This window comes from Astyanax mexicanus, chromosome 21 (genome assembly GCF_023375975.1).
Source record: "Astyanax mexicanus isolate ESR-SI-001 chromosome 21, AstMex3_surface, whole genome shotgun sequence".
In the NCBI taxonomy this organism is placed as follows: domain Eukaryota; kingdom Metazoa; phylum Chordata; class Actinopteri; order Characiformes; family Acestrorhamphidae; genus Astyanax; species Astyanax mexicanus.
The window spans coordinates 6,807,819-6,822,046 of NC_064428.1; the positions used below are offsets into that span (position 1 = coordinate 6,807,819).

Sequence of the window (14,228 nt, forward strand, 5' to 3'; positions counted from 1 at the left end):
CGATTAAGCGGGCTGTTTCGGGGGAGGAGTCAACAGCTTTTTAAACTCCTTCGTTAATTTCACTTTGCACAGCTCTTTGGGAAACACTCTTAGAACTGGCTCATTCTTTACTCGCGTCATTCGTTAGTTTGTTTGTTATTCACTAAGATTAATCGCTTTCGCAATACCCACCCCAGCTCAACAGGCTGCTTTAGGCTTTTACTTGTTACATGTAATAAACCAAGAATCACAATTAACTTCAAAGAAAATCATCATCAGAAACAGTCATTACTGTCACAGACCTAGTATGTGTGGACTACAAAATAATGGTGTTTTAAGAAGCTCACTTTTAAAACGAACTAAAAAAGGTGTACAAACCTTTCGCTGATGACGAAAGCAGCTCTCATCTATCACAACAAATTCTTTTCGACCACCAAGACACTGCCTGTTCTTTCTTCTTTGTCTTTCCATTGCACAAATGCAGACCCTTCGAATGCATCTTGCCATTTTAGACAAAGTTGTAGAGCTGCCAGCAATGTCATCACTGGTCATATCAATCTGCCTGAGCCTCAGTCCTTGTGAGAATCTGTAGTAAAGAGAAATAATGTAATAACAAACACTGACTTCTGTAGCCATTTGAGTACCTTGATGTGGTTATAATGTATTTATAAAAAAAATACTATCTCATATCTTTCATTATTCAAAAACACAGCATAGCACCTGTAAATATACTTCATCCAGTTGAAGAGAGATGATTTAGACTTTTCAAAGAGGGAGCCAGCTCTGATGGTTTTTGAGACTCTTTTATGACCTCTTGTACAGCACCTGTGAACATTACAAACATATATCATTGTGTGCTTCTACACTATCATTTTGTCATGATATATTCTACAAACCTTACACTACATTACTATTTATAGTTTATAAGCAATTAAACATGTTGTTGGATTTACTGATTTATGTTTAAGTAGTAGTAGTAGTAGTAGTAGTAGTAGTAGTAGTAGTAGTAGTAGTAGTAGTAATGATGATAAAGAGAAGGGATAAGAATTATGTTTATTATGTTCATTGTAGCAGTCTGATGATGTTCTATTCAATGACAGAGATTATCATACCAGATGTACTGGTCCTTCTTTGTCACGGAGAACATTTTCATTTTGTGGAAGCAGAGAGGGCCTCTGAGCTTCTCCTTCAGAAGGTGTTTCCTCTGCAACCACTTAATTAGCTTCAATGTCTTGCGCTTTGTTTGTTTTCCCTCTATCCGTGCCCGTAACTTTCTTTCCAGTGACATTCTGCTGAAGGTGTACACACCGACAATTGTCAAGAACATTTCTGAAATACCTTATTATACAAGCTTTTTAGTTATATGTATAGCCATTTCATTTATATGGAAAAAAAACAATTCACACAAGTAAAACTATACACTAAAGCACAATATAATAGAATCCAAAATAGTTAAGTTAAACGTCTGAACAGTGAAAACAACAAATTAATGAATTAATAGGTTTTTGATAAATAAATGAAACCAGCTTATATGAAGCCTTGCAATAACAACCAGAAACAGAGTGAAGTTAGTACTGGGTTGTGCACGGACCAATGGAGTAGTTTGAAAATATAAGTGTGCTGTTACAGCCTATGGCATAGCATTTTTCTGCCACCTAGTGGCCGATTTTGGTGTTTTTCTTTATTGTTGCTAGCATACAGGATGTGATGTTACTACACAGGAAGTTGTATAGTTCAAGGAAGTATGTTCATGCTCCAGATCACATGCTGATGGACTTCTCTATCCATCTTCATCTACCATCATCTGTTTAACGTGGCATCGTCTGTATGTATATATATCTTATTACAAGGTGTATCTTTGCTTATACTTGCATATTGGTTGATAATGTAGCTATATTGCTTAGTTAGACAGTTAAACTTTGGATGCTTTGTAGGCCAGCTCTTATTTTAGTCTGGTAGCTACTTGTATATGTAAACCTCAATAATTTTAATATTTAAGTGACTTGAATCTGTTTTATTTATAGTTTCACAACTTCAAACGTCATTAAACCTGTTGATGGAACCTATCGTCTTCAGAGTCGTGATTTATAGAAGATGTTGACACTTGCTGTCAGAGTTCTCACTCATATAGAGCAGAAGACAGTACAATAAGGGTATTCAAGCTTTTACACAGTATAGGACTCCATAATCATTCGTTTTGATCTCATTGCATTTATCCTGCTGTTTAAATAGATCGTACATGTTTACAAATGACAAAAATATTCGTTAAGAGATTGCTTACCTGTTTTGGATATCTCTTAGGTGCCCTCTGCTTCTGAAAATACAAACTAAACAAGATTTTGGCGCTAGAAAGTATAGATCCAACCGCAGCCGATGTTACAGAAGCATCCAATCACAGTCAAACTTGTTGATGGCTCATGCCATCATCCCGTCAGGACTTGCAAAACGTTTATTTTTTGCCTGAAAAATCATGGACGGTCAGCATGAAAAAGAACCCTGTTCCTCAGCAACTTCTGCTTCCAGTACTCGTCCAAAGAGGCTCCCAAAGCGTCAACAAAAGACCCAAATCTCAACAGATGAGCGAGACGGTAGGTTTTGTGTGTTATACCGTTATCTATAAGCTAGTTGACTAAACTATTCAGTAACCCTGCAACTTTCCCCGGTTTTTCTCGCCTGCGTAGCAGTTAGCTAGCTAGCTATAGAGCTTACTAAGCTAGCTGACATGAGCTAGCTTGTTTAACGTCTTTCCTTCACGTATATTTCAGTGCCACAGACATGAAATTGCTTTCAACACAAGTAATGTACAAGAAATGTATTCATCCCGAGTTTAGTTGAGTAGCTAGACTTTAGTGTGCATTTTAACTACAAAGTCATAGTCAAAGTCAAATACAATAATAGTATTAATACTACTACTTATAATAATGTTAATAAGAATGATCATACTAGTATGCTTCAGAACTATGGTGTATTTATGTTAACTATAAAAGTGTTCACAAAAGCCTTAAAACAGATCTTAAAGCGTTTGAATTTGTCTTATTGTCTAATTATTATTATTATTATTATTATTATTATTATTATTATTATTATTATTATTATTATTATAATTATTATTATTATTATTATTATTATTATATCTTGCATATTGTTATTTATAGCAGAACTTTTGTCTAGAGTCTAAATAATATTTTTCGTTTTTCGTGTTTTTTTTCTCCCTTTCAAATTATATTTTTCGTTTCTCATGTATTTTTTAAAATTCTCCCTTTCAAATAATATTTTTCGTTTTTCGTGTATTTTTAATTCTCCCTTTCAAATAATATATTTCGTTTTAACTGTATTTTCTAATTCACCCTTTCAAGTAAAAGTTTTTATTTTAAGTGTATTTTCTAATTCTCCCTTTCAAGTAATATTTTTCGTTTTAAGTTTATTTTCTAATTCTCCATTTTAAATAATATTTTTGTTTTAACTGTATTTTCTAATTCTTCCATAATATTTTTCTTTTAAGTTTATTTTTTAATTCTCCCTTTTAAATAATATTTTTCGTTTTAAGTTTATTTTCTAATTCACCCTTTCAGGTAACATTTTTCATTTTTCGTGTATTTTTTTAAATTCTCCCTTTCAAGTAATATTTTTCTTTTTAACTGTATTTTCTAATTCTCCATTTTAAATAATATTTTTAGTTTTAAGTTTATTTTCTAATTCTCCCTTTCAAATATTATTTTTATTTTTCTAATTGTTCCTTTAAATTAATATTTTTATGGTGTTCCAGTTCGTGTATTTTTCTCCTTAGTGCTCCGTTCTCGTTTGCTAAAGCATCTGTCACTGCTGAGTTCATTGGAGTAGTGCAGTAATTATGATCTGGCGCTAACTGAAGCATATTGCGGCCACTTATGAGAAAAAAAACGCCATAGATATATCGTTATTACGACAAGTTTTAATACGTGTATATGCACTACAACGTTTCTCTACCAAAGCGTTTCTCCAAGCTCTCTCCAGAGGCGGACACGCGTCGACGGGGCAGCCGAAGGCTCCGCTTCCAGTGGCAAATAGATCGCGTCCAAAAAAATCCAGCCGACCCGTACCGCCCCATAAACTGTCATTATGAGCTCTTTTGAATGAGCAAAATTTAATTTAATTTAATTAAGTATAGACTTATTATTTAAGATTTGTTTTAATAATTTGAATGAGCGAAATTATGTCTATATTTAAGGAAAAGGGTTTATTACAAATGTCTGAAAAAAGAAAACACAAAGAAAGCGAACAATGATCCACAGGCCTAAACATCGATAAATTAGGCTACAAGAATGATGTCTGAATGACTTTCCTCTAATTTAATATAATTTAAATTGGTTTTGGAATATATAATATTTTCAATATTATAAATAGACCAAGAACATAAACATACTTTACAATTACTTTCATCTGCTTTATTAAAATTGACAGTGTTTAAGAATATAAAACATTCTCTAACCTCTTAAGCTCCAAGCCTATTTTTACCATTTTCCGCCTGAAATTACATACTCACATTTGAAGGCTTATCACTCCAATATTAAATAATTCAGAGTCAATTCTATGAATTAATATTACTTAGAAGCCTTTACACAATTCATTTAAGGCATTTTAATTATTTAATTGAACATGTAATGGCCAATATATGGTAAAAACCAGGAACATTTTTAGGCGCTTTTCAGATTTTCTATTTTTTTTTTTTCAGACACATAAAATGAACTATTTATATGGAACAAGGGTTTTGACAGCTCTATATTTTAATGTGTTTACAATCATCATATAAAATTTTAAACTGCTACCTATTACTGGTTAGAAGTTATAGTGATTTGAACCAGTAATGATCTTTTCTTTCTCCAAAGGACTGGAAACTTTAGAAGAATAAAAAAGACCACTTTTATAACTCATTTTGCAGTAAACTCTGGGTTTTTGTGTGGTCTACTCATATACAAACAGAAATCCGCACTGTCTCTTTAAGAGCGGTTGTTCTGCTCAGTGGAAAATCTGTTAGAGAAAGTATCTATGGCCAAGCATCTCACTTCCTTAGCCTTTCAGCTGGCCGAGCTCACCACTTGATTGGCTGAGAGACCTCATTCTCATACCGTCATGTCCAGTAGGCTCCGCCCTGTCTGGCTGTGGGCCAGAATCGGAGCAGCGTCGAATAAAATGCTTTTAATTCGTAATTAAAGTTAAGATTCCGTCTCACATTATTCCTCGCGCGGGGTGGATATAACTGTGGATTATAGGAGACTGGATCGATGGATTTTCTTGAGTCTGGGCTCTTTTTGAAGGTAAGAGAGTGGGGGACGCGCTGATGGGTGTTGGGGGGGTGGGGGGAGTGACTTTAGGTAACTACAGGACCAAACCTGTGCATTTTTCAACTCTGAACACGCGCTACAACGCGCTCTTTCAGCTCTAATTCAGGGGCCGGAATCCGGAGAGCCAGACGGTTCGAATGGTGTATAACATGTCCGCATTCGATCAAATATGGACGTCCGATAAACGGAAATATGAAAATATGATTTAATATTTTCATCACCAAGGCATATTTCGCCCTAAATGTTTATTTTCTGAAAGGTGATACAGCTAAATAGGCTATATAACTGAAAAGCAGAGATTCTAAGCTTTAAAATGGTATATTGGGTGTCTATATTGAACCTATAACTATTCATAAACACAGCCAGATATTAAATATCATATTTTTCTGGCCCGCCGGCGGGCCAGGGCATGTTAAGAGGCTAAACAAGCTATTTTTCCTATATTGTGATTATCACTCAATAGCTTTTGGTAAAATAAAAATATCATTGAAAACAGTACATTATACATTATAATTATACATTATACATTATAAATCTTTTTTTTGAGCCTCACCCAGCCGAGTTCAGGTCGGACATGGAGTCGGGCAGATCTAAATCTAAACTTTAGTGGTGACACCACAGGGCAAAATCTGGACACTGTACTATCTAACCGTAACAATAAAACATCAGTAAGCCATGCTTTTTAATATCCATGCTTTTTAATATCAAAACAGCCTACATTTTCCACAAAATATTACTTTATTCTCCTAATATTAGACTTTATTCCTGAAGCCAACTGTTTTTGTTGTCTGTTATACTGTTGTTGGGGGAAGTTGTTGCAGTGAATGCTGGGGACTGTACTGCAACACATTGTGAAACTGGCTGATATTAATGGTATGTTAAAATAATGTTATGGACCTGATAGGATTTTGGCTTGGGCTTTATATTTGACACATTGGTTCTACAATATATCTGCTGGCCAACGGTCCCAGTATTCATATGTATTAACCTTTTCATAGGTTTTGGACGCTTATGGATCAATGGCAGAAATAAGATTAACAGAGATTAGTTAAATGAAATATAAAATGATGAACAGATGTGATTATGGCTATATTGTACACATTTGGAACTGTCAGTATTGCCTATATATCAGCGAATGTACAAAAATAAAAACACATTCTTGAAACACTTACCAACCCAAAATACATTTACAAATGGCAGAAAGACATTTACCAGCCTAAAACACAGCTACAAATGGGCAAAGCTCTTTTACAAATTAATATGAAGTGGTTGTGGTGGTAACATGAAACCACAGGTATCAAACCTGTCTGCAAAGGGTCAATGTGGCTTAAGGCTCAAGTGATAAGTTGTTGAGACTGACTGATTAAATACATCAAACGAACGGGCAGGCTCTCGGGATTACGGGGATATACGCCTTTCATCTCTAAAGTGTACCGTTACTGAGTTACAGGCAAAAGAGTAAGTTTTTTAAACTTCAGATTCATCTCATAGGAAAAATTGGAGCAGCGCTCTGAGGAGCCCCTCACCCCGCCCTCGCGGCTCAGACCCAAACAAAGCACTCACCCCGTTCAGCAGAGTGAGAGCTTCAATCCGATACCAAACTCGACCTGATACTCCTCTCCAGTCTGTAGAAATCCTCAGGAAAGCGTAAAGAGTGCTCCCAAAAAGCGGCGGATCATCTTATTAATGCCTTCACTAATTAATTCGTATAAACTGAACCGTATGTCCGATCGCTACCGTTCCAAAACTTCCTTACTCCTCGGAACCTTACCTAGCGACTGTGTCGTCACTCAGACCTCTCGGCCAATCAGAGGCGGAGAAATGGAGTCAGGAGCGGCGATAGGCCGAATTTAACCGCTGTCGTCAGGCTCTGACCAGTCAAAGAGAGTCTTCTGCGAGACTTCACACTTCTGGCTTATTCTATGGCCCAGTAGAGAGCGTGTTAGGCCCATTTAGTGCAGGAAAGTAGTCAGTCACGTTTTTAAAAGGCTTTTTGTCAGAATAGGCCTGTTCTTTGCTGAAAGGTTATTATTTACTGTAGGTCCAATATCTTTTAAACTATAAGACCTTTTAATTCCAAATTTTACAGGGTGAAAGTAGACCACTAATGGAACAAGTTTAAATAAAAAAATGTTTTCGACCACAAGAACTGACCAAGTTATAGGCTCTAAAACATGAATTTTAAAGTAAAATTTTGAAAAGCGCCTAGATTTTTTTGTTGTTTTTATCATATTCTGACCACTGGGGATCCATTTCAACATTTTTAAGTATTTCTAATAAAACTTCAAAGGCTTTTAAATAACAATACTTCATGAAACTGTCTCTACTTTATATCCTGTTTGAGTATAAGGCCTCAAGATTTGTGTGTAAAATTCAGGCGGAAAATGGCAAAAACAGGCCTGGAGGTTACTCACCCTCTCCACATGTCTTGCTGTGCTACACACCTCCATTTGTTTTGTCCCAGAAGCACTTTGATTGACACAAACGTCATCTGTATTGTACCTCATTTTTCCATCTGACTTGCCATTTCGGCATTTGGCTGTTTGTATAAAGGTTTTGGGCTGATGAAATTGTTTTGCCTGTTTGTAAAAGTATTTTGGGCTGGTAAAAGTGTTTTGGCAACTTGCAAATGTGGTTTAGGCTGGTAATAGTATTTCAAAGCTTCAAAATTGAATTGTAGTACATTTGTTTTGCCCTTCATGGACTGATTTTGGATCAATTAATAAATGGTACACACAGTGTCATTTGTTAGATAATAGCTGTTGTGCCATTCTGATTTTCATATATCTGTTTTTATGCTCAGCTTCTAACCTAGCCCCTACTGCAGTAGTGCTTCTTAACAAGGAGAAGCAAGAACTGAACCTTCTTAAGGAGAAGTTGGAATGGCAGAAGAAGAAGATTGAAGAACTGGAAGAAGAGAGAGATTTCCTTCGTGGACAGTTGTCTGCCCTCACAGGTACATGGCTAGAATTATTTCATTTCAGACATTAACCAAGGAGCTGGTTTTATAAACATTATATGACATCTGTACTGGGGGAGTAAAAAATAACATATCCTTACTTTTTACTATATAGGCCACTTAATATTTACAGTATAGTAAAATAACAATAGTTGTTGTATTAAATAAGTAAACATATAGGCTAAAATCTCTGTTGTTCTTTTTTTGTACTTTTCAGCAATGCAAGAAAGCATGGACAACAAAGTCACTGTGAATGATTCGGAAACCTCCAATACGTCATCCATGTCCTCCTCTTCCTCATCCTCATCCTCGTCTTCAACCCCCAAGAAGCGCAAATCCAAAAAGAAGCACAGCAAGGCAGCCAAAAAACACAAGAGAGAGCACAAGACGTTTCGGCAGCGCGGTAAGAATCAAATAATTGTTACAGATATCTCTATGTACTTGCAGAATATATAGGTAATGCAAAAATGATCATTCTCTTATTTAGGTTTAGAGTTAGGTCTTGTTTTCTAAAGTTAACATTGTTGCTATTTGGGAATCTTTTTGGCTGAGAGAGCCATGAATGCCACATATTTTAAAATGTAATTCTGTGAGAGCCATGCAGTATGTTTAAAAAAAAAATACAAGTAAATGTTTTATGCATTTTATGCAAGACCAACCAACTACAATAAGTATCTGAATTATTTTTAATAACATTGTTATGCTGTTGCTTACCAATGATGAATAAAGTACTTCTTACCATTTGACTTCTGTATTTTATTGCTAACAATATTGTAAATTGATGCGTAAAATTAATCATGTAACCATGAGATTTTGGATCTTTCTTAATTTGACAAATTCATGTGACAGTATTTGTTAAATGGCAGGCTTAAAATCAAGGATGCAACCCAGTAGAACAGTTATGTAATGGGTAGTTCAGGCTCTGAAATCCAATAGCTTTAAGAGTATGCTTGCCTATTGATTTTAGAATGAAAGGATCATTTTCAATGTTTTTCATTTTATTTTTGCAGAGTCTAGTAAAATAGTGAAAGTTCCAAAAACAATCTTCTCATACTGTACATCTGTATTCACCCCACTTAAAAACTTTTCCCAGCTGCATGTTTAAGTGCAAAGACTGCGAAATTAGTCTTGTTTATCTGGATGTGGTGCAGTATGTAAGATGTTGAATACAAATAGTTAGATAGCTGATATTACTTTATAAATGTGGTACCTTTTCGTCTGTTTCTAACCTCATCATATCGTCCAGCTCTAGCTGAAACAAAGCGTATGGTTTTGTGTAGTGAAACCTTTTTCAAAGTAACTTAATGCTTTTTTTTTCTGCCTAGTACAAACACCGAGTGAAATTGTCTGCCGCTACAGATCCATCCTCAAGACCTTGCCAAAGACAAAGACCATGACCAAAGCGTTCCAGAAGCACGGCATTGACAGAAACACTGTGGTGTGCACTTCAGCGATTGGAGATAGATAAATAGTGATGTGTTTTACACTTTAAAATAAGGCTCCTGTTCAGTGGTTATAAGTGTTTGTAACTCATTAACAAATAGTGAAGTGTTTTACACTTTAAAATAAGGCTCCTATGTAGTGGTTATAAGTGTTTGTAACTCATTAACAAATAGTGAAGTGTTTTACACTTTAAAATAAGGCTCCTGTTTAGTGGTTATAAGTGTTTGTAACTCATTAACAAATACTCATCTAGAATTTGAAAATCTTGATCGGCAAAAGCAAAATGGGAAACTACATGCTGGGAGCTGCAGTAATTACTTGCAGTGAAATTGCCTGCAGCAAACCAGTAAAGGAAGGTTACATCTGGAATGCTGTCCTAAAGAAGATGCCACTCAACCTTAAGGATCACAACAGCACTTTCATGTTCTTTGAACATTAGCACCTGGCAACATTATATCAATATCTGTGACAACCCCAAGGATGATTTCAGATAGTATGCTGAAAATGTCAAGGTAAGGGTAATTCTGACTCCCGTCTGTGGCGTTACACATACATTACTTTTGGCAGATTTTGTTAAATTAATAAGAGCTAACTAATCAATCACCGGCTTATGTGGATGAGTTATCAGTTGTAAAAAGCAGACAATTCCAACAATACAGCCTATTCGTCTCCTGGCAGACAGTCATCCATGTGTAGCGCTGATAGTTCTCTGTTTTAAAATGTCTTTCCACATATTTCACTTTTTTTTAATCAATTCCAGTGCTGGTGAGGGCCCATCATTCTGTCCAATTTGCTTTTTGTCACTGAAAATCCGTCTTGAAAAAGGGTAAAGCTAATAAATGAGCCACCACATCGCTCGTTTCCCACGCTGCCACCAGTTCAAACCGAGCGTAAAACTAGCTAACTGTCAAGGTTGCCAGGTCCAGAAATAAATATCAAGCCCAAAGTCAGTCTAAAACTCGCCCTTCAGAAGCTTAAACTAGCCCAAAATATACTGTTTACAGTATACACTTAAAGATGTAAGTCAGTCTTAACCATTTTTTGACTTCAGTAGTTTTCAGCCCCCCTATAACTGCAATTACAGCTGCAGGTCTTTTGGGGTTTGTCTCTACCAGCTTTGCACATCTAGAAACTGAGATTTCAGATTTTTGCCCCATTCTTCTTTATTAAACAGCTCAAACTCAGCCAGGTGGGATAGAGAGCGTCTGTGGACAGCAGTTTTCATGTCTCGCCACAGAAGTCCAGTGAGATTTATACTTATAGTTGTCCTGTGGACAGATTCTCCCACCTGACCTGTGAATTTCTGCAGCTCCTCCAGACTCTTGGTTTCTTCTTCTCTGACCAGTGCTCTCCTTGCTCAATCTGTCGGTTTGGGTGGACCATGGCCGCTGCACATAATCTCACTTTTGGTTCTGTGAAACTCTTATCAAGAAAATAAAAGGCAGAGCAAGCGCCGTAATCAAAAGACAAAAATTGGAAAAATTGCATCAAGGACAAAATCATGCATTGCCAAAGCGGAATGATTCACTGGCATCAACCACCAACCAATCTCTGCTTAATCGTGTCCTTCCTGTAGTGAACTAAAATACGGCACTGATGTACTAAACCATAGAAACATGTACAGAACGAGGCTGTAAGTGTTGTACTATTTAGACCTCAGATAATCAGAATTCTCTATCTCATCTGTGCATAATCCAATCATCCTCATTACTGCAGAGAACGCCTGACGTTCCGGACGCGCTTTACTCACAAGCACTCTCGTGCTCTGTGAAGTGCTCTCGGTGTGCAGCTCCCATTAAAGGCTGCAGCTCCCACTACAGCGACAGGAAACATCCACCTCCAAATTTATTAGAAAGAGTTTTTCTTTTTTTTGGTGGGAACCTAAAGTGGTTTATCTGTGATTATCTCTCCAAGAATCGGAGAATCTTTTAAGGTGGCTTCGTTTTTAAAAGCGTAGATAGAGTTTCCGATCTTTTGTCATGCAAAGACACTGCCTGGCCAAAAAAAAAAGGGTCACACTCTCTAATATTCCATTGGACCACCATTATCTTTGATTGCTGCACATTTTAATTCACGGTGGCATTGTTTTAATAAGCTTCTGCAATGTCACAAGATTTGTTTCAATCCAGTGTTGCTGGATTAATTTTTCACCCTGATCTTGCAGCAGCATTGATGATGGTTGAGTCTGACCACTGCACAAAGCAGCTCTTCTTCATCCAGCACATCCCAAAGATTAACCTCAATGAGGTTAAGATCTGGACTCTGTGGTGAACTCTCTCTCAATCCATGTGTGAAAATGATGATCTCATGCTCCCTGAACCATTCCAGCTCCATGAATCCTGATATTCTCATCTTGGAATATGGCCGTGTTCATCGGGCAAGAAAAAATCCATTGATTCAGGAATAACCTGGTCTATATTCAGTATATTCAGGTATTGAGGTCAGCTGACCTCATTCTTTCAGCACATACTGCTGCTGAACCTAAACCTGCAGACCAACTGCAGCATCAACCAACCCCACATCAATCATTTACTTACTTAAATCCGAGTGGAGACTCTTTTTTTGGTGTTTGGTGTTTGTAGCTTAAAAAAATGTCACATGTAGAGTAATTAGAAATGAATCTTAAAATTAAATGGACACATTTCAGTGTGTTTTAATGGTGGAGTTTTGGCCACATTACTGTACAAGTAGTATTACACTTACAAAATACAAAAGCCATCCTGCCTTTCAGCTTGTTTTGTTTTCCTCCCGCATGTGCTCTGTAAGCACATGACCCTGTCTCCGCCCTAGCCCCGCCCTATCCATCAGTGTTGTCACCTTGTGTCTTGTTTGTAACCCCACCCCCTTGTTTCCTGTCCCAGGTGTTCCTCACCCTCCTCGTGCATTTCAGCCTTTTCGTTTTAGTGTTCTTGTATATCTTTTTTTTATGTTTTGAGTGATTATGTCTGATCTGTATAGGGCTTTTGTGCTGCTTGCTATTTGTTTCTTGTTTTCTGTGTAAAGTTTAATCTGTTTAGTCTTCTTAGTTTTGTTTTCTTAATCTAGTTTCTTTGTTTTCTCTTTTTTTGTAGCTTAGTTTACCTTGTTTTGTTTATTTATTTTTACATTTCGCTACTGGTGTTTGCTTTCTGTTTTGCTTTTGTGTATATCTTGTGTGTTTAATAAATTTATACCTGTATTAAAGACCATCCTTTTACCCTTTTGTTTGTGAAACAATCAAGCTAAAAAATAAGTGTCGAATGAAGGCAAATTTTCAAATAATATTTGATCCTGAAAATAATAACTAATGGCATTGACTATTTGACTGCCTGACATTATATCAAATAAAGAGACAAACTATCAAAAAAGCATCCAATAGTCTGGTATTGAAAGGAATATTTTAATAGATGATTCACTACAACAATGACTTAATCTCTGTGAGGTAAAAACAGATTTATTTATAGTTTATATACAGTAGTTATCTAAATGCTTTTTATAGAACTTTATATCTGACAGGAAGCATTTAGAAGGCTTTATTTTCTATTCTTTAAGTGCTTTCATAACTAAATGAGATGACTGGAGATTGGGTGAGTAATAAAGTGGGTAAAGGAGGCTAAAGAGAGAGAGAATATCTCTGTCCTTTTTTTTCTTATTGCCTCAGCTTTCACTCAGGTAAACCTCCCCCAATGACCTCTTTATACCCATAATCCTCCAGTTCCCCCAGTGCTGAACAGCAGCATCATCCCACCATCATCACCCTACTCCCCCCCTCTCTCTCTCTCTTGCTCACTTTTACTCTCTCTCTCCCTTTCTCTATATCTTTCTCTTTATTTCTCACTGTCACTCGCTCTTCCCTCTCTCTCTCTCTCCCTCTCTCTATCTCTCTCTTTATATCTCACTGCCACTCGCTCTTCCCTCTCTCTCACACACAAACACACTCTCTTTCTCTCCCTCTCTCTCGCTTTCTCTCTATCTCTCTCTTTATATCTCACTGCCACTCGCTCTTCCCTCTCTCACACACATACACACTCTTTCTCTCCCTCTCTCTCGCTTTCTCTCTTTCTCTCTCTAAATAGCTCACTGTCACTCGCTCTTCCCTCTCACTCTCGCACACAAACACACTCTCTTTCTCTCTCTTTCTCTCTCTCTAACTCTCTTTCTTTGAGTAAAATGAACATTTTGTTTCATTCTAGAAACTACAAACAACATTTCTCCCCAATTCCAAATAAAAATAGTACTTTATTTGGAGAAAAAGAGAAATGGCTGAAATGACAAAAAAAAAAAAGATGCAGAGCTTTCAGACCTCAAATAATGCAAATAAAACAAGTTCATATTCATAAAGTTTTCAGAGTTCAGAAATCAATATTTGGTGGAATAACCCTGGTTTTTAATCACAGTTTTAATTTCGTGCATCTTGGCATCATGTTCTCCTCCACCAGTCTTACACACTGCTTTTGGATAACTTTATGCTGCTTTACTCCTGGTGCAAAAATTCAAGCAGTTCAGTTTGGTTTGATGGCTTGTGATCATCCATCTTTCTCTTGATT

The 14,228-nt window shown here is 36.5% G+C and overlaps 1 protein-coding gene across 1 annotated transcript; it reads left to right on the top strand.

The window, feature by feature from the left end:
* Positions 1 to 2,387: 2,387 nt before the first annotated feature.
* Positions 2,388 to 12,761, top strand: LOC111193471 (coiled-coil domain-containing protein 106). The gene is made up of 4 exons (XM_049469286.1): positions 2,388 to 2,567; positions 8,104 to 8,256; positions 8,477 to 8,662; positions 9,585 to 12,761. Exons 1-4 carry the CDS (start codon positions 2,450 to 2,452, stop codon positions 9,725 to 9,727), a joined length of 600 nt encoding a protein of 199 aa, XP_049325243.1. The 5' UTR covers positions 2,388 to 2,449; the 3' UTR covers positions 9,728 to 12,761.
* The last annotated feature ends 1,467 nt before the right edge of the window (positions 12,762 to 14,228 follow it).